This window comes from Neodiprion lecontei, chromosome 7, assembly GCF_021901455.1.
Source record: "Neodiprion lecontei isolate iyNeoLeco1 chromosome 7, iyNeoLeco1.1, whole genome shotgun sequence".
Taxonomy (NCBI): Eukaryota; Metazoa; Arthropoda; class Insecta; order Hymenoptera; family Diprionidae; genus Neodiprion; species Neodiprion lecontei.
The window spans coordinates 5,751,325-5,775,569 of record NC_060266.1 but is presented as its reverse complement, the minus strand read 5'-3'; the positions used below and the strand labels follow the sequence as shown (position 1 = coordinate 5,775,569).

Here is a 24,245-nt window from a genome sequence, read left to right as displayed (position 1 = left end):
ACACCACGAATACGACCGTTTGCATTCAGAGCCGTCTGGTTACAGTGATGCGTACTACAAGCCGGCCCCAAACCCCCCAAACTAAATTGAATAGGAAATTGTACGCGAAGTCGCAAACGCGCCATAGTGTCGATGCGCGGTTAGGGTGACGCGTTGATATCCGTGTGAATTTGCCGTAAACAAGTGAGAGTGTTGGTATAACAATAAATAATTTTTATTTACCGCAACAACTAATAGATAATTTCCAAAAAAAATGCTAAACTGTATTGATTCGACCTTTCTAATTGACGATCTATTGACGAAGGGGAGTGCCTCGTACACGTAAAGCTTAGCTCACGTCAAATTACACTTAACAATTCGTCGCCAGATAACAAATTGTTTATTCTTACCTTCAAAAATCCTTATAACCTGCTAGTACTCGACCAATGAAAATGTCGCACAGTGCGAGCGCGGAAAATCTTTCAGTAGACGGTCAAGTAAGTGAATCACATGTCCTTTTCTACCTCATTATTTGTCACTTGTCACTTAAATTCTTCAGTATATATATATATATATATGAGCCTTACCTACGTGCACTGAGTCATATGGGCATTTATTATGCTGTTCACAGAGAATTCTTTCCCACTTGTCATAGGATACACTGCCTTCCTAATCCTCTTACATTTTGCATTTTTCTCAAAATGAAAATTAAACTTCACCTCTTATTCCTGCAAAAAATTAATATAATCAAGTACTTTACTATTTTTTTTTGTTTATTCACTTGTTATTAACGGTAACTAAACTTAATCTCCCTCATCATGCGTCTCGTTACATTATTCTAGTCAAAATAACTCTGAACCCCAATTTGACTTACGTAACAATTTGATTTTCAATTAGAGAACGATACCCTATTTATGTTCGTTACAATAAGCTGGATTATGAGATTTACAGGAACAATATTGCTGTTCTACTAAACAATTTCAAGTGAAGCAAAATTGCCATATACTCTATATCCTCAATAAATTGGTAAAAATAGAGTAAATGCAGAAGAATACCTTGTAACTCGCGTTTAATCGTTGCTTTTAATACTTTACCAACATTAATTAATTGGCTAAACTATGTAAAAACATAAAACGAGTTTGTCCTTTACAGAATAGCGGGGGAGATAGCAACATGTGTTTGGAATTGGCCCTTGAAGGCGAGCGTCTTTGCAAGGAGGGCGATTGCCGCACAGGTGTTGCATTTTTTCAAGCAGCAATACAGGCTGGAACGGACGACCTAAGAACGTTGAGCGCGATCTACAGCCAACTTGGAAATGCTTACTTTTATCTTGGCGATTACGTCAAAGCAATGCAGTATCACAACCATGATTTAACATTGGCAAGAACTATGGGAGATAAATTAGGGGAAGCTAAATCGAGCGGAAATCTTGGAAATACTCTGAAAGTTATGGGAAAGTTTGACGAAGCTACGATATGCTGTAAAAGGCATTTAGAAATATCGAGGGAACTAGGCGATAAGGTAAGATTTTTTATTCACCTCTGTTCCGCTCTTCCTTCCTCATGCATTCTCATTTTTAATCAAGCATTTTTTATGCATCAGCTCAGCGAAGGTCGAGCTCTTTACAATCTCGGAAATGTTTATCACGCCAAGGGTAAACAAATTGGCAGAGTCGGACAGCAAGATCCAGGAGAATTTCCTGAGGATGTCAGACAGTGTCTTCAGGAAGCTGTTCATTACTACGAGTATGTTACTTTTACATCTATAGAATAGCTTGTCTTCAAATTCAGTAATATTATATACGTACTGGATACCGCGGCTTTTTAATATTTTTTGCTCTGAAATGAATGCGTTGCAGTAGTGGCAACATTTTAGTATCCAATTACCTGATTGAACAATTGTGATTTCCTAGAGAAAATTTGAAGCTGATGAGAGAGTTGAGCGATACAGCTGCACAAGGGAGAGCATGTGGAAACTTGGGAAACACATTTTACTTGCTGGGTGATTTTCAACAAGCAATTCATTACCACAATGAAAGATTAAAAATTGCACGAGAGTTTGGTGATAAAGCTGCGGAAAGACGAGCCAACAGCAATTTGGGGAACTCGCATATATTTCTCGGAGAATTTGAAAAAGCAGCTCAACATTACAAGTAAGTTATCAGCGGGTTGAAGCCGAAGAACTTTGAAATTTTGTTATACCACAGGTTGATAACTCCTGATCCATTTTCAGAGAAACTGCTATTGAACTGTACAAAATTTCTCAAGGTGCGTTACTTCGTTACATGTTAAAATAATTAAAATTCAAAATTTGTTCACAGACGTACGCTGGTCCTTGCTCAAGAATTGCGTGACCGAGCGGTAGAAGCACAAGCGTGTTATTCCCTTGGCAATACCTACACGCTCCTCCGCGATTACCAAGCTGCTGTAGACTACCATCTCCGTCATCTTTCCATTGCGCAACAGCTGATGGATCGAGTTGGAGAAGGTCGAGCCTGTTGGTCGTTGGGAAATGCTTACTCAGCAATGGGTAACCATGAGAAAGCGTTGCACTTTGCCAGCCTACATTTGAATATTTCTAAAGAGTTGAACGATCCAATGGGTCAAGCTACCGCTCAGATGAACGTTACCGATCTGAAGAAACTTTTAGGCTTAGAAAAAGGGGACGGAGAAGCGGAGAGTGGAAACGGAATGCATTTAATCCCAACGAGCAAAGCCTCGGCTATAGCGGCTTCTTCGCCAGGTAGATACAGGTTGAGAAGACAGAGCATGGACAATCTGGATCTGATCAAGGTGAGCGATAGAATGTTTTTGTTCAATGCATCTCTAGACTGCAAATAGTTCTAAAATAACCGAATTTATTGTAATTATTCGGTATTTCCTTGCATATAGTTATTTACAAGGACCATGGAACCGGTAATACTTTCTTCTTTGAACAAAGATTATTGTGTATTAATATGTAGAATAACCAGATAGAAGTAAAACTACCAATTTTCAGTAAACAATACAACGTTCGAAGAGTCTGGTAATATAGAAAATAACTGTCGAAAAACCCCAGTGATTTTTCTTTGCAAGGCAATATCAAGGAAATTTTTTTATGAAAATTTTTCTTTGCACACATTTCACAAATATCATTTTTTCTCCAATCTTGTCCTATCTTGTTGTTCCATTCATTATGCATAGAATCTATAAGGCAACATAAAGTTGAGTATTGAATAACAGAAAGTTATTCAGTAAGAACAGTATCAGTTTTCATTTTAACATTTTATTATAATTTTGAGAAATATCGAATAACCTTGTTAATTAGAGTAATTGACGGTATGGATGGAATAGCTAATTGTAAGTCAATTTAACTATTTTTCCGGTGATCAGTTCAGGAAAAATGTATGGCCCAACTCTATAGGTTGTGTTACTTTACTTCTTGTGACCAGAAAACAAAGGTCACAACAGAATAATATTTTTAGACCATGAAAACATATCGTTCTAAAAATCATCACACGTCAAGCTTTCCTAACAATTCCTGTTAAACCTCTTATTAAACATTAGCATTTTCAAATTTTGTGCAAAGCATCTTCAACTCAAGTAAAACCATTGTCGCAAAAGATTTAAATTGGCTACCTTCAGATTCAGCTCATGTTACAATGCTTATACATTTCAGAAAACGAAGACGTTGATCAACATGTATTATTGACTGAAAATTGATAAATTTTCCCTTTATCCATCATGTATACAATCTGAAGTTATTGTAATTCATTATCCAAATTTTTATCCAGTTGACTCCAGATGGTAAGCAAAAAGATATGGGTGAGCCTCTGCCTGCTAGAGCCGGAATCGCACCACAGCCTTCGCAAGAAGAAGAAGAAGAATCTTTCTTCGAACTTCTATCACGATTTCAATCAGGTCGAATGGATGATCAGCGCTGTGTGCTAAATGCCAATCAAAAACCGAGACCCAGGCCAAGAGTGGCGACTCCAGAAAAAGAGAAAGAAGGAGAAGATTTACTGGAGCTAATAGCTGGAATGCAAAGTAAGCGAATGGATGAGCAGCGTGTAACTCTGCCTTGCTTGCCAGGATTGAATACAAACAGGAACAATCAGTCAGCGAATAGGCCTCCCCCACAGCCAATTGGGCAGGAAGCTGATGATTCATTTATTGAAATGCTGGTGCGATGCCAAGGCTCACGTTTAGAGGATCAACGTAGTCCTTTGCCAGCTGCTTCAACATTACACGATGCAGAGGAGGAACAAAACCAAAGAAGAAACGGAAACACCCCATCAAGAACTACCGTACCCGAAGAAGATCTGTTTGCCCTAATTCAGAGACTGCAGGCTGGTCGCATGGAAGATCAACGAGCTTCTGGACCAGCAAAAGGCCATTAAAACTGTAAGTAAGTATACCAACTATTTGATGAAAATAATAATAAATTAATACTAAGCAATCTTTGAAAAAATAACATTTTGGAAAGGTATCACCACTGTATAATCAACATGAGTAACTACAAATTTTCGGTGTAACCATTTGAATTTTGTAAAAATCAACTCATGGTGATTACAAATGATATGTTCAAAAATGTTACATTTACAATGTAATCAATGGCTAGGTGGTCGATAAAAATTTGTACAATAGATTCTTTATAAGTTCTCGCATGCTAATTTCCTCTCTTTTCACAAAATAGTCAATCGGGTGACTTTTCTTCTACCTACAATTGTGTGGTGCTCCCTAAAGTTTAATTAAAACTCTGTGTCCTGTCCAAATCGCATTTCGACCCTTCAAATAGGATGGTTTGTTTTCTGCCCAACTTTGCTTCTTTGACCACAGTTTGTCACATTAAAAAGAAACATTTTGATATCTTCCATGTTATTTACATCAAAAGGAGATATTTTGTCACAAGGTTATGGTGAAAATTTAGTAAACTAGTGCCGTGAACCAAATATAATACTTTTATGGAAAGCAAAATCAAACGACACTATCAAATTTCTTAAACCACCTAATAATTGATTATTTATCATTGAAATCGTGCCAAAAAAGTATCATGAGACTCTTGGATAAACGGACATATACTGAGATGTAAGTCAGAGTACTGCACAAGAGATTACAATTATCTTTGTGATAGATGTGTATAAAATTGTATAAATGCTGCGACAAAATCTATTAACAGTAAAATATATGTAGAAAACGTTAGAAAAATGTGGAGTAGGATACTGATCGGTTTTGTTGACTTTTTTCAACACCGTTACAATGAATCTTGAATATTTTGTTTCTCATTCACAATCCAAAAGAGTAGTGCATAAGGATTATCATTCAAACATAAAAAATAAAGGTACTACTAGATATGTACCTATATCCAATGCAGGAATCGAATGAACCGAAAGCCATAAAGCTAATATAGTTAAAGTAGTATTATTAATATGAAAAGTAAGTTAATCAATTTATTACTTCTACGTTTTGTCTGTAATAGGTCTCTTTTTTTCTTTTTGTCCCATTTGAGCGTCAGCAAATTTCTTCAACAGCCTAACTCTAGAAATCCAGCTTCTTAATTGTAAAAATATGTATTCGCCCTTGTAATTGGTGGTATGTACATACGTAGTATTATGTACATTCAATGCAGTTTTCCGAATTCATTACTATACTAAATTTCGATTACTTTTCGTTATATTGATTTGAAACATTATATAAAATTCAAACTAACATTTGATGCCACTCCGGATATTACATGATGAAAGCACATGCAAAACAGTAGACATTTGCAGTAATCAGTTATCTTCATAGACAAATCCCATCGGATAGCGTAGTGTTGTCTTGACGGTGCTAAGATCACTAAATAAAATACCATATTACATTTATTATTAATCGTTCCAAAGTACTGATTAAATTTATTCTTCACAGAGAATATATAGTAAAGAATCCTTTTTCGTATTTCGTAATTTTTTTTCGAATGAGGTAGTTTTTCCAACGCATGTATATTTTAATAATTAGGACGCACAATCTACTGTTTGTTGTTATTGCTAAAAATATACTCAGAGATAGTTGTCATTAAAATATTTACAGCCTTGTCGCTAACTTAAGTGGCAAAGAAATTAAATTTGAGAGTAAATCAAATGTGTGTTTCTTCCTTCAGATGAAATTTACTCTCCATGTTAACTGTTTAGCTGTCATTCAACAAGCCAAGTTATAGTATCCAATATGGATTAAATTTTATTGTAAAGCTATGAAATTCATAATGCGAACTATGCATAGACGAAACGATCAAACTTTTTAAAGCAAATGCCTTTTTATGCCTGCTATATATTTATAACACGTTACTGGAAATAAGTTCTGAGATGTGGACTTTGTTCAAAGACTGAACGAGTGTTTAATTAAGATGGCAAATGAAAAGAAATCGATTCTTAAACGCAGGAAGAAGCATTTTGATTCACGAAATTTATGGGTTCCGTAATAGTGAAGGTAAAACTTCGATTGTTGAAGTAAATTAATAATTCATTTTCCTAAACTGCTATAAAATTGAAAGATAATCTAACTGACTAGTATACGAACTTTTTGATCAATTATATAAACAAACTTCAATTGTAATAATAAGAAGGTATTGGAATCTCATTGATATTTCCCAATTAATGCTCGCAGAATTTCTTCAAATGAACAAATTCTTTTCTCAATAAATGTAATATAAAGGTAATAATTCACTGTTCTGGCTATAAGAAGCCATCTAATAAAACTTATGCAATTAAAGGTTAAAAAATTTGTAGAATATGTATAATTATACGTACATATATTATGCTTCTAGCATAAATATTTACGTTTTTATTAGTAGAGAAAAAAATTGTTGTACACTTTGTAACAAGTAATCCTAATTTTACTCTAAAAGATATATTTTTATGAAATATATGTTCCAATATCTTGAACAAACCAAACTGTTGCAATTGTAGATATAGTTATGAATAGTAGAGATCTGATTTTATTTCTCTATATTAAATCTCCAAATCTAATTTTTAATCGTCAAGCAAACAAAAACCAACACGAGTAAGAAAAATACATTCCAGGATGCGTTTACCTAATAAGAAACTGTAGAATTATAAGGAAATAAAAATGTAATTTTTCATAACTTTTGGGTTAATTTTTTACAGCACTACTAGAAGGAGAAAATTACAACTTCATATTTGTGATGGATTATCATAATAATTTAATGATCTACCAATATTTTTTTTACAATATCTTACTCCATGTCACTTGTTATGGATTGAAATTACGTACAAATTGCACAATATTACAGTAAACCGAACTTAAATTAGAGGTAGTTTGCGTATAAACATTCTATGCCACATGAGGCCAGTCATCAGCGATAACGTAAACCAAGTGAAGACGTAGCTCATATGTTCATTTCTCATCGTCACACGTGTTTGCTTGGGAATCGGCCCATCTTCGGTGCCTAAATTAGTAACTAAGTCGAGGTAAATGGGCTCAGTATCTGCGAGTTCTGCCATTGCGTTTAGGTCTCTGAAGAGAAGATATCAAATTTTGAGTAAGATATTTCAGTGTAAGAACTTAGTTATCAGTAATCATTCGTTTCACAGTTTTTCACTATCAATTTTACCTGTAATACCAAGCACCATCTTTTGGGTTGTTCCTAGGAGAAAATTGTGGCCTCGTTTCATTCAAACGAACAATTCCCGTGATTTCAACAACGCCATTCACCTTATCATTCGGTCTCTTTTCAGGATATCGCTTTTTCAATGGTACCCAACCCCTATTTATCAGAATAGTTTCGCTGGAAAGTAAATTTTCATGAGAACCAATTTGTCTTACATAATTTAAAAGACCTGAGTCCCTTGAAATGAAAGACAAGGTGAGGGGATCAAGTTGAAAGATTCACATAATTGCAAGTCTCGGTTGTTCCTGTTTTTCAATACGAACAGAACTGCAGATTTCTTTTATGTAAACACTATGCTTCGTTTGTTTTTTATGTTATAATCGGAACAAACAAGGTATTTTGTCAACTTGTTTTTCATTGATTAAAATCAGTGATTAAATAACAAGTAAATTACAGAAAATATACTCACTCCTTGCCCTCCAATTTGAATGGTGTGATGACCATGAATCCAGTGCGAACATTACCCGGAGTTAAAAGGCCACCTCCCTCGCCACTAGCAGGGGCGCCGTCAATGATCAAGCTCCTTGGGCCTATGATAAATTCCTGATCATGTAAAAATTGTCCCCTAACTGTAACAGGTTGGTATTCCATCGTCTGTAATTTTTCGAAGCTGAAAGTATACAGAATTAAATATATGAACTTAAAGACAAAATACCAATATTGATTATTAAACCTTCGATTAAACTGAAGTTAGTAGTCATGCCAACGTTGATTTCAATAATGCATTAAAGCCATCAAAGAAGTTTTATTTAATCTTGTGCAAAGTTAATAAGGTTGTAGACTTGTAGGTAAAAACTCGATTGAACTAATTCATTTCAAAGAACTTTAGTGTGTTTTGCCACAAGCTTCATAATCCTTGTTTAATTGAAACTATTTACTCATCAGGCAGAGGCACAGGTACAGCGTTTGTTCGAGTCTCGAGCTCTTTTATTAGGTTCAACTTCCATTTGCGCCTTTCAATTTGCCAGCATCCCAAACAAAACGAGAAGACAGGTAAACTCTGAAAAAGTAATACACAGTTAATTAGAGATACTTGTCTTGATTCAAAATTAAATTTTCGTTACTGGCACTAGACTTGGTAATTTGAAGGAATATTAGGTTACTGATTATTGAAATGTGGAGACGTGGAAAAGAAGTAAGTTAAAAAAATTACTAGTTACTCGCCAATAAGAACCATCCGTAAGCCCCGATGGTTTCTTTTTTAGGTACGAACCAATGTTTTCGATTTTCGTATAGCAGGTTAGATCTGGTAGACTTGTTTCTCAATATTATCACCGAGTTGCCATTTGTTGCAAATCTAGTTAAATGCCCCTTTAAACAGTGGGATAAATGCCTAACATTCGATACATTCGACAATTGTAAACCAATTCTAGATACAGCTAAATTCATTTTATTAGAACACTCCGAACGGCTACGGACAAACTTATTAACTATTCTTGCTCGTTTCGCGTTGTCTGAGTTGTCTTCATGGGCTGAAGTTGTTGAGAATAAGAATACTCGAGACCCAGGAGATCAAACTGCTATCCAAGTCTGAAGTTTGAGATGGCTCAATATATCCCATCCGCTTGGCAGCGCTGCTAAGCGTACAATACTTGCGCATTCCGATACCGCGCATCTCGACATTCGTTTGTTTCAAGGGGTGCGTTCCGAAATCAGCTGGCTGGCAGTGCTAAGAACTCCCTAGGACAGAACAGAGCTTAGAGCATATGCAAGTAGTAGAGCTACTCACGAACTCGGTGACGCAAAAACGATAAAGTAATAAAAGATTGTGACAACGCGCAACGGGAGCTATTATCGGAACATACCCAAAGAAGTGGGGATCTAATAGTGGCAGCGCTGTTAAACGTAAGTTGCCCAATTGAATATAGTTTAAGATATATAATAATAGTGTGATTTCATCACCCAACTTAGTATCAATCAGCGCTACGTCGGTTATTTTATGTACCCTCATTTGCATCCAGAGTTTGACCACATTTTGAACGCCTGTCCATCAGAGAGTGCCCTCCTTCAGACCCTGCATTGTGTGAGCTCGATGGGCGATATCGAATTTCGATCTGCTGCAAGTTCAGCGTGAAGTTCAGTTCAGTGATTACTGCGCGGTGTAAAGTGTTTGATAGTGCCATAGCGGTCTACGAAATTTTCAATTTTTAGGATACGCTGTGTTCTAAATAATAAATAAGCAATTTGTGTTCACTCGTTGGTTTGAATAGGCACTGTACGATCGCACAGTCGCTATTTCCTAACCGACTATAACATGTTTCCTAGAACATGTTATCGAGCGATATCGAGCCGGTCTAACCTATTCCGGTTATCCCGGTGCATGCTGAGTCGCTCGCTGAGTGACAAACCGCCCTGTGAGAACGGGGATCATGAAACCACAGATAAAAAATCGTCAGAAATTTCTCAGCTTCTTGAGGGCGCTACAATTTACGACCCTGCCGAAAATTCGGGATGGGCAACGAGTGCTTACCCGGAAAACTGCATCCCAAACGTACAAGGCCAGCATGCCGAACGACCAAACATAAACCCAACCGAAACGTCAATAATCCTGTTTCCCGGTCAAGGAAATATCAAGGTTGGGGATGTCAAGCCATACCTGCAATATCCTGAGGCGAAATACCTCTTTGAAATAGCCAATGAAGCGTTGGGTTACAACCTGTTAAAAATTTGCCTCGAAGGTCCACAGGAGACATTGAATCGAACTGAGTACAACCAGCCTGCAACAGTGGTCAAAAGCTTAGCCGCACTAGAAAAACTAAGGGACGACAGGCCCAGGGCCTTAGACACTTGCATCGCTTGCGCTGGATACAGTGTCGGCGAAATTACCGCCTTGATATTCTCAGGCGCAATGACCTTTGAAGATGGCATGAGACTGGTTGGCGTCAGAGCTGCTGCAATGCAAGATGCTGCCAATTTGGTCCCTCAAGGTATGCTTTCCGTTCATAACACACCCGCAGCTAAGATGTCTGATATATGCCAAAAAGCAAAGAACTGGGCAATGGATGTCGGGGATCCTACGCCAGAATGCAGGTAGCGAATTAGAATTTTGAAGTTGAAGTTCGTAACGTTAATGCTACGATGGTTTTCGGAGAAAAATCGATATTAAGTAACTTTAAAATTATTTGAAAATCAGTTAATCATAATGCGGCTTAACGTCATCATGTGTGTATTACTTTAAAATCACAATCATCATTTTACAGCTTCGATGTGTTTAAACAAATTTCAGACAATTCCGACGCAGTAAAATTAGGAAATTTTCTGATAATGCATTGTTACAATAATCTTACGAACATCAATCTAAGTATTTTGTACAATTAACTCCTTGAAAGTAATTCTAGGCTTGTGAAATAATGTTTTTCTTACAAAGTTTTTCATTACATCAACAGTACTAACGTCAGCTTGTATAATTTTAACTTTTTTGAATGAAATTTTCACTTAAATCACCATCTTTGTTTTATTCACATTACTGTATTACATGTAATTTACATTTTCATCTTTACAATGAGATCTGTAGAGATTGCATTTCTTGATATCATTCATAATTTTTTGGGAATCAAAACCAGAATATCGTCCTAGAATTTAAACATTATCCTGCAAAAGTGGGTGAATACATCATCGATGATTTAGATTTCGTTTAAAAAACATCATTCTATCGCGAAATTCAAATTCTAAGTTTTTCTGATCAATATATCATACTAAAATGTTGAGAAACGCTCCTACCTCCTTGGAAGATATAATACTAAAAAAGAATGTATAAGTTCCACGAGCAAATCTATCTATCATTTTCTTACAAAAATGCGCCAAGTTTTTGTCTTAATTTGAATACCTATCAAATTGTAGTACGAAGATTTATTTTCATTTGCAGAGTTGCAATATTCCTGCATCCTGATATGAAAATATTAGCTGGTAGCGAAGGGGCGTTGAAATACATAGAAGCTAATGGGAGGAGCATGGGACTTCGGCACATGAAGAGACTTCCGTTATCTGGGGCATTCCATACTTCGTTGATGATCCCGTCATTGGATATATTTAAGAAAGCTCTCCGGACAATTGAGTTTGAGGAACCCAAAGTATCGGTACATTCGAATGTCGATGGAAAGAAATACAAGAATGTGAGTCAAATTATTAGGTACTTACCTAAGCAAATAATATCGCCAGTTAAGTGGGAACAGACAATGCATATTTTGTACATGAGACCACCAGGAATTCCGTTTCCGAGAACATTTGATGTAGGCTCAGGTGGGACACTCAAGACACTTCTAAGATTCGTCAATGCCAAAGCATGTAATTCTTGCTATATTATTTAACTTGGAACTAAACGTAATCGGTTGCTAAAAAGGTAAACTCATTTTTGAGCAAATTGGCGATTGTTGACAGTGATAAATACACGTACAACAGAATAGATAAAATTGCTGTGGTATTCGAACCAAAAATTAAAGTGACAATGTGTTCTTACCTGTGCAACTGAAAGTTAATTATGTAAGTGTAGACATGCTGAAATGTCGTTAAGTTTATAAGAAATACGACATTTGTTTTAAAAGATTGTAAATATGTTTTGTAAAAATATACGGTGATTGCGTTGGAATGAAAATAAGAAAAAGAAATTTATAGTGAGATCGCGCAAGTATTTCATTTGATTTGGACTAAATCTAATATAAATCCTATAGCTCTCCTTTAGTAAGTAATTCGAACAAACAGGTAAGAGACACTTCAAATTAAATTACATATAGTGTGAATTCATGGGAGATAGAAGGTTATTAAACAATTTTTTAATTGAAAACACTATTTATTTTGCATTAAACCAAGGCAAAAGGAGACAACAAATATACAAACACAAATATAAGGAGTATGAGTTTGCAACTGTTGTACGATCGTGTCAAGCATCTTCACGGTATGCGTTGTGCTGGTATTACGTAAGTATTAAATAGCAAATATCTAAATCTAAATACATAGTTACCCTACAAATCCTCAGTTGGATCGGGCATTAGGAAAAGGACTTAATGTGACTAGTAAAGAGTCATAAGAGAGTAAAAGTTGAATATCAATAATTTTGTGGCTTTTTCATTTCTGTCCTGCTGAGGAGAAACATGATTTATATTTCGATTCTTCAGTATCTTTAAAGTATGAGATGAGCTACTTTATCTGATTCTAAAAATATGACGAAAATTTTTTCCAAAGTTTTAAGTGTATTTGAATATTGTACAATATAACAATATACGAGTGAAACTTTTCGCTATTGATAATTACTTGGTAACCAAAACTTGGTAAGAATTATGTTCAGCTCGATAGAGATTTTTATTCCAGAAATAATAATAATAATTTCAATAGTTATCACAGTAGTGTGTGAATTGTTCCCTTGCATAAAGAATCAGGGTTGACAGACAGTCTGAAATTCGGAGAACCTGGGAAAAGTTGGGGAATTTTCTTAGATGAATAGGTCACCGGGTGTTAGATTTTTTGATATCTAAAACATTAGCACTGAAAAACAGGCAAGATTGAGGGAAATCTTAGAACTTAAAAATAATGGCAACCCTTAATTCAAGTAAAAATAAATATAATGTATACGATTAATAATATAATAATGTTGGTATAAAAGCTGCTTGGATCAAGATTCAAATAAATATCCGGCTAAATATTTTTAAAAGATGAGAATGCAATATTTACCTGCAAAATTTCGTACAAGCACTAAGTCAGTTAATACATTTGAGTCAGGCAAAGCTTATTTAATAAATATAAATAAAAACAATAGTTAAAATCTTTAAAAATCGACGATAACATTGTACTGTTATTAATAAATGCAATATTTTCTTTATAGTAAAAATGTTCGACATTTGAATATATTACTCTTCAATATCGCGTATCAATATCAATATATTAGTATTAAATATATTATAGATCTGATATACTTAATATTTTGTGTTCTCTGCGTTTGATGGTAACGATTATTCATTATATCAAGTCTCTGATTAATTTTAATTAAGGTCCATAGTTTCTATAATATTGAGAATGTTAAAATTTTTTCAGGTCTCACAGACCGCCTATATTTTAATAGTGTATTTTTCTTTTATTTATCTTTTAAATGAGTTTCACTCATCTTGAAATACTCCTGAATAATTATACTGGTCTGAAAACTCATTCGCTTCTCATTCGCGAATTCATAGTTTCATATGGAGCTTAAATACTACGAATGTGCCTCGGTCTACGGACCAATAGGCAACATGAAGAAAGACCAGAACTCACTTTGGCTAATTCAGATATTTGGAGTAACTTTGTAGGAAACTCAACCTTTTCAGCAAAAACCCTGCATGATTTTGGAATTTCGGCCTCTGTACGATGAATCAAAGTCCCGTTCACGTAAACAACATTTGCCGCTGCATCTTCAGGCACGGTCAATGTTTGATAAGTGTAAGTTGCCTCTCGTTCAATTCGCTATATCAACAAAGTCATTATTACGTATTCTTGTAGAAAAAATATTTATTCTTTACAGAAATTATAAGCGTGTACTTGTACCTTTAAAACTTCTTGAGATTCCTTTCCTGCACCCACGCAGATAACGTCAGGACCAGCCATAGTAACTAGAGCTTTTAAACGCTTCGACTCTGCAACCTTTATCGAAATATTATTGTTAAGATGATTGTAAACAATATTGAACGATTCATCAATTTTGATTGGGTTGTTGCATAATTTTGATAAATTTACTTTTCCACCATTTTAGTAATCAGGATTATTTAAACGATTATTCCCAGTTTTGAATGAATCGAGTTTTGAATAGGTTTAAATGCCGTCTGAATCATCGTTTTAACCACATTTGTACGTGTGTACATGAAACTGTTTCAGATTTACTCTTAATTAAGTGACAAATCAAGAAACTATGCATTAGCAGTCAAGAATATGGTCAGCATATCTTTGCTCAATACATTGTCCTATTCCTGCTTATGTTCATAATGTGGTACAGTACGAAGCGATATGTAAACAGAAAAGCTTTTCTATATGTGTATACGAATATCATAAAAAGCGCACATTTCGTAAATTTATAGCTGCTACACAAAAAAGGTGATTACAATGAGCTTGGACTGTTACTGTAGCAAAAAACGTTCTACTAAAATCTGTGCTAACAAGGTATGCAGATGAATGTAGCCTGTGCTCTTTGTGAAGTGATAATTGAATCAATTACATAATTGCGTGGCATTTAATGTTGCGTGCGTGACGTGCCGAACTACAGGTTGTTTTTCAGGATTTCCATTTCGTTACATCATGTCCAATCTTGAACGTTATCTAACTGATTTTATGATAATCATATTAGATAATAAGTTAACCTAATTATTTATCTTAAAGAGATGATGTGATCTAAAATCATCTTTCATCTACAGTTATATAAATCTATTGCTCATTTTCATCTTGTTTTCATATAAAGTATAAAATATTTTTTATATAAGATATAAATATAAAATAAACTGCTTAGTGAAACATATGCGACACTATTCAGAGTCAAGATTGAATTTCATGAAAACAATTAATCCGATAGAAACATCTTTCTGAAAAAAGTTATTGGCAGTATTCAATATTTATAATTTTCGTTTTTATCATTACCTTCTTGATTATCTAGACCAAAGTGTGACTAATCTCATTTTTACAAAGATAATTGCATAAATAATTATCTTTCGCGTTATGTAGATAATTTGGATATAGATGATTTTATTGACATTTAAGTAATAGTAATTATTACTATCTTGTACAACACTGGACTTATGTCTGATGCATATCTCGAGGTTAGGAAAAGCAAACTATGCGTTTAAAGAAATGAAAATCCCTCTGCAATGGCGTACAACAAAGATCAGGTGTTTTTGAATCCGTAACAATTATAACGAGCTTTGCTTTCAGAATAAATTTGATGTTTAAGAGCCACACTAACGCATCCCGACCTGAAGTGGGGCTGAGGTTAAACTCTCCACTATCACCTCTTCGCCACCATCACCCACCTTGAATAGATGAGAAATTGAGTGAAACAAACATTTGTCGCTTAATATGATACGTATATCACGGTTATATTTAAACGTATGATGTAATCCTAAGTTAATGACACGTTATTCAGTAAGTCAACACCGACCTTGATGGGAACACAGGGATACTCTGGGAATGCTGCAGCTACTGCTCGAGCACCGGCCTCGTTTGTGAATTGTGATAATCCCACGAAAAATTCCCGTCCTATGAATAAAACATCACACGAATGAGGTGATAAACATGATACTGATTTATGCTGAGCGTCACAACTTCACACATCGAAAACTACATCATCATTACCTGTAAACAGAACGTCACCTCCATCCAGCCTGGCATTTTGGTCAGCAATCTCCACAAGAGGGATGTCTAGTTCTTTTTTTAGAACAGCTCGAATTGTTTCAATCTAAAATTTAATGATGCCGTGTGTGTTATTCATTTAGAGAAAAGTTTCAACGAGTTTGTGTTGTACTAACTTGTTCATATAACATATCATTGTGAATTGCTGATTACTTATTTGGAAAGAAAAATATATTTCAAGAATGGTCTAGAGAACTTGAATATTATAACAAAAAAAATCATGTTTTAATTATTACGATATACATATGTTGCAAATTCATCATTATAACTAAACGAAATAAGGAGAACAGACAAAGTCATAATTATCATACTATTTTTTAATGAAAATAATACTAAAATATTGTAAACATTCTGCAATGAAGATAAATGTAAAAGACTAGTTACAAACGTATTGCAGTAACGTGTTACATGAATGCCAAGTTAGAAATATTTTTATGGAATACTGTGAGTTATCTAGAGTATTCTGTGTCTATGATGTGTAACGGGTAACAAGTAATTAATAGATGGTCTATTAAGACATTGATTGAAATTTTCCTGTTAGTACATACTTCGGATTACAGGATGAATTGTATATCTATGCGTAAATTGTACTGTGATATCCTCTGAAAGATGTTCGAAGCTTTTGTAATGCAAAATTGAAAATATTAAAATTCTTACATGTATTACATGATAACGCAATATGTTTATGTTATATGAAAATTACACGTGCTTGAAGTTGTGATTTATCAAGCTTGAACGACAAAAGTTCAGATATTAGACGAGCATAAGTAACGTCGGCATAACGAAACATTGATCGAGAAAATAATTTAAGAATAAATTTGAAAGAGTTGAGTTTGGAAAATATGACTACGTTCTGCTTTATTAGGGTTGACCAAAGTTCAGAAAGTCTTGAAATTGCATCGTTACATTAACGTCGCTAACTTGTCGCTAACTTCAGCTACGTAATACTAACAGAGATCTGCTTTCACTCCTAAGAAGAACAAATCAAGTTTTCAATCAAGCTTGGCAGGTCGAGACCTCAGATACAAATATAATATCCCAGTATTGCAATACGGTGAAAAGGTGCATGCAAGTCTTGGGGCAACAGCACAAGATGATACAGGTATAAACTTGAGTTTTATCATATTCCATACCTCTTTCGTGCGAGAAGGTTCATTAGGACGAGCGATTAAAGCAATGCCATTGCAGACGACGGCGAGATCCTCGACGAAGGCACAGAGCGGTGATCCCTCATCGGGTGGAAGTTCGACAACGTCAAGTCCGAGGTCCCGCAGCACACGTACGAAGGTCTCGTGTTGTTTTCTAGCTTCGTCGAGCGTTACTTCGCCGCGAGTTCTCAACGAAAGAGGAATTCTGCACACAACAGCGTGGGTGTATCGATGAACCGACATTATGCCTGATTTTTTTCGTCGATAATTTCCAACCGGGCAATTATCTATTGGAAACCTTATAGCCTTGCTGTCACCCAAGTAAAAAATTACGAACTTCTTTCCGTGCGCGTTTTGACGTTTGGTTCACCCGTTTCACGTATTACAACTATGCGGTGGTACACTGAAATATTGTAATACTGGAACGCTCGCCGTAACGCGGCGTTGTCCGAGAAAGTGTCGCCGAGAGAGATAAAAAATTAGATGGACTCTGGCTTTCTCAGATACTCGTTTTTCATCGGCAACGAAAGAGATAGAGTAGGTAGTACTCTATCTCTCTTTCGCTAATGCGGTAAATATTTCTAGCGTTGTTTAACCTTTGCGCGCGCCTATCCACACTGGTAGGGATAGGCCCGCGATAGGTATTTTGTATACGGTGCGCGTTCCAGTATTACTATATTTAGTGGCGGTGCACGAATTGCAGACCTATATTCGCCAAATAGATGCACTGGATCCACTGGATCTCTAAAGATCAGTGAATAGATGTTGTAACACGGCCGTTGGCTGAAAATTTATAAAGACTCACAGCCTGGGTTATTTTTTGTAATTATACGGCAGGTCTGGCTGAGTTTTGAATTATTAGCAGTTTCACGTATTATTAACAAACTAATTGACCTCGTCGGTAAAGAGAGTTCTTGATAACCACCAAGTATCGCCTACAAAACGGTGATAATCGTATGCCGTTGTAATTGTAAAATTAAACAGTCTTCGCATTGGTGAACCCAAGCCAGTACTTAGCCTGTGTGTACTTATCGACTTGTCGGCGATATAAGAAATTAATCATGAGAGAAAATTTCTTCCAAAATTCCTAGCAAAACAGTGATTTAATTAAAGAATAGGTACCCGAGAGAAGAATGTATACACAGACCATAAGTAATAATAGCTCAGATGTAATAGTGATGCTGAGACCAAAAAGCATATATGTAAATGCAGTCCATGTACGATATTAATATATATGATCCATTTACGATTAATACGTGATGCATATTATAAATTTTATAATTTTCCAGGAGACAAACTAGATTATCTACAATAATCGGCTATAATATGAAAACAGAAGAATTATTCATTTCGAAATGGGATTCTATTCCACACGCGCTCGATGTATTCCATAACATTAATATTCGTAATTATTTCAACAACTTTTCATTTGCTCTCTCGATCTTGAATTTTCGTAGGCATGGAATCGAAACGCTGTTACAGCTAGTCGCAAGTGAAGTATCTACGTTGGGTAGAAAAGCAGAATGGCTTTTCGCCAAATGTTCGTATGGAATAAAATTCAGAGTAACTGTAATACATCACGGATGCGCTGATTTTGATCGAGATGAAATGGATGCTCCGTATATGAGACAGTGTTTAACGCAGTGTCCTGATTTAAAGACCTAAAAAGGTGATTTTCGGCGATGTTTTTTTTTTAATGGGGAGCGATAGAACGAAGCTTCTTAAAACCTCAAGTGTATTTTAACACACAATTGAAAAGTACGAGGAAAATTTTTTATCATCCAACTGTCGCAGTACGGCGGCGTTATTAGCTGACCCGTTAACTGAACAATATATCTTTAGTCAACGGCTGACCATCGAAGGGCCTAGCCGCTTGAGTCTGGAATCGGCAGAGAAGATAAAGTGCTTATTTCTTGTCTGATATATGAAAACTAAAATCATTATACATCGTATCATATCATCATACATCATACATCATACATCATACATCATACATCACACATCATACATCTTACATAGTATTAAAGTTCGAGACCAAAGTTTGGATGTTCGGATGTTCGGATGTTCAGAAAGTGACGTCACCCAAAATTTTTTTTCACTTTACGTCATCGATATATAGTAATCGTCGACCACGAAAATTAGCTACCAAATTCCTCAGTCTGGAAATAACCGCGCAGTAGAGAGGACGTAAGAGAATTGCGCTCCGCAGATTTCGACTACCGGGTTCTCTACCTCCTGGATCCTGCGCTCCGAGTCCGCTTCCTGGTGCGATTCAAGTTCCAGGACAAGCGCTGCGTAGTTTCTGCGCTCAGGGTCCACTACCTGGTGAAACTCGACTTTCAGGAGAAGCGCTCCGTGGTTCCTGCGCTCCAGGTCTGCTACCTGGTGAAACTCGACTTCCAGGACAAGCGCTCCGTGTTTCCTGCGCTCCAAGTCCGCTACATGGTGAAACTCGACTTCTAGTAGTTTATCATTCTTATAATATTTATTAGCAATATTTCATCTAAAATTTTTCAGACATGTCATCTTTACAATGAATTATTTCAATCTAGTTTTCGCGCTAGAACAAATTCAGTAGCCATAAATGCGCTCATAAAATTTATTATATTATTAATTAATTATATTAATCCTCACACGATATCTTTATGTGTTTTTATACCGAAAATATTTATTACTATTCAAGGTATAACCTGAGGTGGTTATCAATGGTTGTTCGAGGTGGTTGATGTTGGTTAGAGGTGGTCGGAGGTGGTTGGCGGTGTTCAAACGTGGTCGAGGAGGAGGACGAGGAAGACGAGGAGAACAAGGTGGACGAGGAGGACGAGGATTTGTGCTCGGTGAGTTTGAAATTTTTATATTATTTAATGGCAATTGTAATTAGATTACATCTATAATTTTTCAAACTTGCCATGTTTACAATACTTTTTCAATTCAGTTTACGCGCTAGCACAAATTCAGTAGCTATAAGTGCGCTAATAAAATTTATCATATTATCAATTATCTAATTAACTATAATAATCCTTACACAATATTTTTGATGTGTTCTCATACTGAAAATATTTATTACTATTCAAGGTTTAACCTGAGGTGGTTATCGGTGATTGTTCGAGGTGGTTGGTGGTGGTTGGAGGTGGTTGGAGGTGGTTTGTGGTGGTTGGAGGTAGTCGTATGAGGACGAGGAATACGAGGAGAACAAGGTGGACGAGGAGGACGAGGATTTGTGCTCGGTGAGTTTCACATTTTTATATTATTTAATGGCAATTGTAATTATGTTTCATCTATAATTTTTCAAACTTGTCAAGTTTACAATAAATTATTTCAATTCACTTTTCGCGCAAGCACAAATTCAGTAGCTATAAACGCGCTGATAAAATTTATTATAATATTAATTAATTAATTAATTAATTATACTTATCCTTGCACAAAATTTTTGATGTGTTCTTATACTGAAAATATTTATTACTATTCAAGGTATAACCCGTTATGGTTAGCGGTGGTTGTTGGAGGTTGTTGGCGGTGGTTGGCGGTGGTCGGAGGTGGTTGGCGGTGATGAAAGGCGGCTGGCAAAGGAGGAGAAGACGGAGAATCAGGACGAAGAGGACCAGGACAAAGACGACGAGGAGGACCAGGCGGACCAGGAGGACGGTGGTGGTCAAAGGTAGTAGGGGGTGTTAGGCAGGAGTAGGTGTAGAAATGCTGGGAGTTAAGGATAACATGCAAGAAATGTCGAAACTTGACGATTGGTGAATTTTCCACATGACTGCTTGACTATTATACGAGTAAATATTTTACACACAATGTTATTCTACACGTAATTATGGCAACAGAAAAATTAGACCACACATGAATACAAAACCTAAAATTACGCTGTACATAATTATACTACACGAAATTATTCTACACATGATCATACCATATCAAATCATACTGAACGTAATTAAACGACATAGAATTATACCACATAGTTATATTACTCAAAATTATAGTACACATGAATATGCCACGCACAATCATTCAACTCATATTCTTCCAGTAAATAGTGATTGAACTTATGTGTATTGAACTATCTGCTACGCAACTACCATTTATAAGTATAACCAACTGAACTGTGAAAATAAGATACTCTAGGTAAAATATTGATACAAAATCGATTGTACGAGTAGGAAAGTGACTATTCTGTGATTTGATATGTATGCAACCATCGTAACTAACTCGTCTTTTTTTATCATTAAAATATTAAGTTGTGGGTTTTGATATAAATGTAAGTTAAGACGGGCTGCAGATAGGTGCATTATATAACACTGCAGATTATGACCTAATGTTAAAGGATACTGATTTATTCTTGTCTAACCTATTATGTGAATAAAATAAAAAGTATTATACCACACGATTTATGCTTCTCATTGACATATAAGATTATGCTTCTAGTTACGAATTAAGCGAATCGGAGAAATTTCAGCACAAAATTACTACTGGTATCAGGAGCGCATATAAGCCGAGGAAGTCTTCTAAAAACAGGGACACATTGATTGACTGCACGTGATGTCGACGCTATGTGACTGAAGGCATGCCTGCTTGCTTGAGAGGGCACGTGATCTCTAATTTTCGTGCCACTTCTTATTAGAACTAAGCAAATCGGAGAAATTTCAGCGAAAATTACTCCTGGTATCAGGAGCGTAGGAGAACCGAGGAGCTTTTCTAAAAACAGTGACACATTGATTGGTTGATTGACTGCACGTGATGTCGACGCTATGTGACTGAAGGCATGCATGCTCCGAGTATCAGGAGCGCAGAAAAACTGAGGAGCTCTTCTAAAAACAGGGACACATTGATTGATTGCATGTGATGTCAACGCTGTGTGACTGAAGGCATGCATGCTTGCTTGAGAGGGCATGAGATCTCAAAATTTTCCCGCCACTTTCTCTTAGAACTAAGCAAATCGGAGAAATTTCAGCGAAAATGGCTCCTGGTATCAGGAGCACAGGAGAACCGAGGAGCTCTTCTAAAAACAGGGACACATTGATTGATGGATTGACTGCATGTGATGTCGACACTGTATGACTGAAGGCATGCATGCTCCGAGTATCAGGAGCGCAGAAAAACCGAAGAGCTTTTCTAAACACAGGGACACATTGATTGACTGCATGTGATATCGACGCTGTGTGACTGAAGGCATGCATGCTTGATTGAGAGGGCATGAGATCTCAAAATTTTCCCGCCACTTTCTCTTAGAACTAAGCAAATCGGAGAAATTCCAGCGAAAATGACTCCTGGTATCAGGAGCACAGGAGAACCGAGGAGCTCTTCTAAAAACAGGGACACATTGATTGATTGATTGACTGCATGTGATGTCGACGCTGTATGACTGAAGGCATGCCTGCTTGATTGAGAGTGCATGTGATCGCTAATTTTCCCGCCATTTTCTGTTAGACCTAAGAGAATCGGAGAAATTTCAGCGAAAATGACTCCTGGTATCAGGAGCACAGGAGAACCGAGGAGCTCTTCTAAAAACAGGGACACATTGATTGATTGATTGACTGCATGTGATGTCGACGCTGTATGATTGAAGGCATGCATGCTCCGAGTATCAGGAGCGCAGAAAAACTGAGGAGCTCTTCTAAAAACAGGGACACATTGATTGATTGCATGTGATGTCGACGCTGTGTGACTGAAGGCATGCATGCTTGCTTGAGAGGGCATGAGATCTCAAAATTTTCCCGCCACTTTCTCTTAGAACTAAGCAAATCGGAGAAATTCCAGCGAAAATGACTCCTGGTATCAGGAGCACAGGAGAACCGAGGAGCTCTTCTAAAAACAGGGACACATTGATTGATTGATTGACTGCATGTGATGTCGACGCTGTATGACTGAAGGCATGCCTGCTTGATTGAGAGTGCATGTGATCGCTAATTTTCCCGCCATTTTCTGTTAGACCTAAGAGAATCGGAGAAATTTCAGCGAAAATGACTCCTGGTATCAGGAGCACAGGAGAACCGAGGAGCTCTTCTAAAAACAGGGACACATTGATTGATTGATTGACTGCATGTGATGTCGACGCTGTATGATTGAAGGCATGCATGCTCCGAGTATCAGGAGCGCAGAAAAACTGAGGAGCTCTTCTAAAAACAGGGACACATTGATTGATTGCATGTGATGTCGACGCTGTGTGACTGAAGGCATGCATGCTTGCTTGAGAGGGCATGAGATCTCAAAATTTTCCCGCCACTTTCTCTTAGAACTAAGCAAATCGGAGAAATTCCAGCGAAAATGACTCCTGGTATCAGGAGCACAGGAGAACCGAGGAGCTCTTCTAAAAACAGGGACACATTGATTGATTGATTGACTGTATGTGATGTCGACGTTGTATGACTGAAGGCATGCTTGCTTGATTGAGAGTGCATGTGATCGCTAATTTTCCCGCCATTTTCTGTTAGACCTAAGAGAATCGGAGAAATTTCAGCGAAAATGACTCCTGGTATCAGGAGCACAGGAGAACCGAGGAGCTCTTCCAAAAACAGGGACACATTGATTGATTGATTGATTGACTGCATGTGATGTCGACGCTGTATGATTGAAGGCATGCATGCTCCGAGTATCAGGAGCGCAGAAAAACCGAGGAGCTCTTCTAAACACAGGGACACATTGATTGACTGCATGTGATGTGGACGCTGTGTGACTAAGGGCATGCCTGCTTGATTGAGAGTGCATGTGATCGCTAATTTTCCCGCCATTTTCTGTTAGATCTAAAAGAATCGGAGAAATTTCGTCGAAAATGACTCCTGGTATCAGGAGCACATGAGAACCGAGGAGCTCTTCCAAAAACAGGGACACATTGATTGATTGATTGACTGCATGTGATGTCGACGCTGTGTGTATAAATTAAGGCATGCCTGCTTACTTGAGAAGGCATGTGATCGTTTGCTTACGTGCTACTGCCACTTAAAACTATGCAAATCGAAAAAATCACCACGAAAAATTACTTCCGGTATCACCAGAACATCTGAGCCGAGGAGCTCGATCAAAGGCACGCCTTATTCCTGAAAGCCTGTGTCGCATACGTATAAGCGTGGTTGCCTATGATTAGGCGCTACCACTTAGACTAAACAACTCGGAGAA

General features: G+C 36.7%; 4 protein-coding genes across 6 annotated transcripts; 2 read left to right on the top strand and 2 right to left on the bottom strand.

The window, feature by feature from the left end:
* The first annotated feature begins 102 nt into the window (after positions 1 to 102).
* On the top strand, positions 103 to 7,077 carry LOC107225042 (G-protein-signaling modulator 2). 2 transcript variants are annotated; one of them, XM_015665348.2, is made up of 7 exons: positions 103 to 476; positions 1,132 to 1,500; positions 1,582 to 1,724; positions 1,892 to 2,131; positions 2,300 to 2,771; positions 2,871 to 2,894; positions 3,752 to 7,077. In XM_015665348.2, exons 1-7 carry the CDS (start codon positions 426 to 428, stop codon positions 4,355 to 4,357), a joined length of 1,905 nt encoding a protein of 634 aa, XP_015520834.1. In that variant the 5' UTR covers positions 103 to 425; the 3' UTR covers positions 4,358 to 7,077. The 2 variants fall into 2 exon arrangements, with proteins under 2 accessions (XP_015520834.1, XP_015520835.1); XM_015665349.2 differs by lacking the exon at positions 2,871 to 2,894 and having other exon boundaries at positions 104 to 476.
* A 54-nt stretch (positions 7,078 to 7,131) lies between these two features.
* LOC107225034 (surfeit locus protein 1) lies at positions 7,132 to 9,148 on the bottom strand. The gene is made up of 5 exons (XM_015665337.2): positions 8,788 to 9,148; positions 8,502 to 8,623; positions 8,033 to 8,233; positions 7,567 to 7,740; positions 7,132 to 7,469 (listed from the first exon to the last, which is right to left on the bottom strand). Exons 1-5 carry the CDS (start codon positions 9,010 to 9,012, stop codon positions 7,256 to 7,258), a joined length of 936 nt encoding a protein of 311 aa, XP_015520823.1. The 5' UTR covers positions 9,013 to 9,148; the 3' UTR covers positions 7,132 to 7,255.
* Positions 9,149 to 9,846: 698 nt separating this feature from the next.
* Positions 9,847 to 13,095, top strand: LOC107225033 (probable malonyl-CoA-acyl carrier protein transacylase, mitochondrial). The gene is made up of 2 exons (XM_015665336.2): positions 9,847 to 10,653; positions 11,489 to 13,095. Exons 1-2 carry the CDS (start codon positions 9,878 to 9,880, stop codon positions 11,928 to 11,930), a joined length of 1,218 nt encoding a protein of 405 aa, XP_015520822.1. The 5' UTR covers positions 9,847 to 9,877; the 3' UTR covers positions 11,931 to 13,095.
* A 171-nt stretch (positions 13,096 to 13,266) lies between these two features.
* LOC107225041 (N(G),N(G)-dimethylarginine dimethylaminohydrolase 1) lies at positions 13,267 to 17,712 on the bottom strand. 2 transcript variants are annotated; one of them, XM_015665346.2, is made up of 6 exons: positions 17,115 to 17,712; positions 15,925 to 16,027; positions 15,731 to 15,828; positions 15,546 to 15,602; positions 14,134 to 14,229; positions 13,267 to 14,052 (listed from the first exon to the last, which is right to left on the bottom strand). In XM_015665346.2, the coding sequence occupies exons 1-6, from the start codon at positions 17,370 to 17,372 to the stop codon at positions 13,798 to 13,800; spliced, it is 867 nt and encodes a 288-aa protein (XP_015520832.1). In that variant the 5' UTR covers positions 17,373 to 17,712; the 3' UTR covers positions 13,267 to 13,797. The 2 variants fall into 2 exon arrangements, with proteins under 2 accessions (XP_015520832.1, XP_015520833.1); XM_015665347.2 differs by lacking the exon at positions 15,546 to 15,602 and having other exon boundaries at positions 17,115 to 17,705.
* Positions 17,713 to 24,245: the final 6,533 nt, after the last annotated feature.

Excerpts from the sequence above, each read along its gene's own strand:
- LOC107225042 (XM_015665348.2), top strand. The coding sequence starts at position 426 with ATGAAAATGTCGCACAGTGCGAGCGCGGAAAATCTTTCAGTAGACGGT. Across the intron at positions 1,725-1,891 it reads GAAGCTGTTCATTACTACGA|AGAAAATTTGAAGCTGATGA; the intron begins GTATGTTACTTT and ends GTGATTTCCTAG. Across the intron at positions 2,895-3,751 it reads TTACAAGGACCATGGAACCG|TTGACTCCAGATGGTAAGCA; the intron begins GTAATACTTTCT and ends ATTTTTATCCAG.
- LOC107225034 (XM_015665337.2), bottom strand. The coding sequence starts at position 9,012 with ATGAATTTAGCTGTATCTAGAATTGGTTTACAATTGTCGAATGTATCG. Across the intron at positions 8,624-8,787 it reads CTTACGGATGGTTCTTATTG|AGTTTACCTGTCTTCTCGTT; the intron begins GCGAGTAACTAG and ends TTACTTTTTCAG. Across the intron at positions 7,470-7,566 it reads GATGGTGCTTGGTATTACAG|AGACCTAAACGCAATGGCAG; the intron begins GTAAAATTGATA and ends TCTTCTCTTCAG.
- LOC107225033 (XM_015665336.2), top strand. The coding sequence starts at position 9,878 with ATGTTTCCTAGAACATGTTATCGAGCGATATCGAGCCGGTCTAACCTA. Across the intron at positions 10,654-11,488 it reads GATCCTACGCCAGAATGCAG|AGTTGCAATATTCCTGCATC; the intron begins GTAGCGAATTAG and ends TTTCATTTGCAG.
- LOC107225041 (XM_015665346.2), bottom strand. The coding sequence starts at position 17,372 with ATGTCGGTTCATCGATACACCCACGCTGTTGTGTGCAGAATTCCTCTT. Across the intron at positions 16,028-17,114 it reads AACCTTCTCGCACGAAAGAG|ATTGAAACAATTCGAGCTGT; the intron begins GTATGGAATATG and ends ATTAAATTTTAG. Across the intron at positions 15,829-15,924 it reads AGGTGACGTTCTGTTTACAG|GACGGGAATTTTTCGTGGGA; the intron begins GTAATGATGATG and ends TTTTATTCATAG.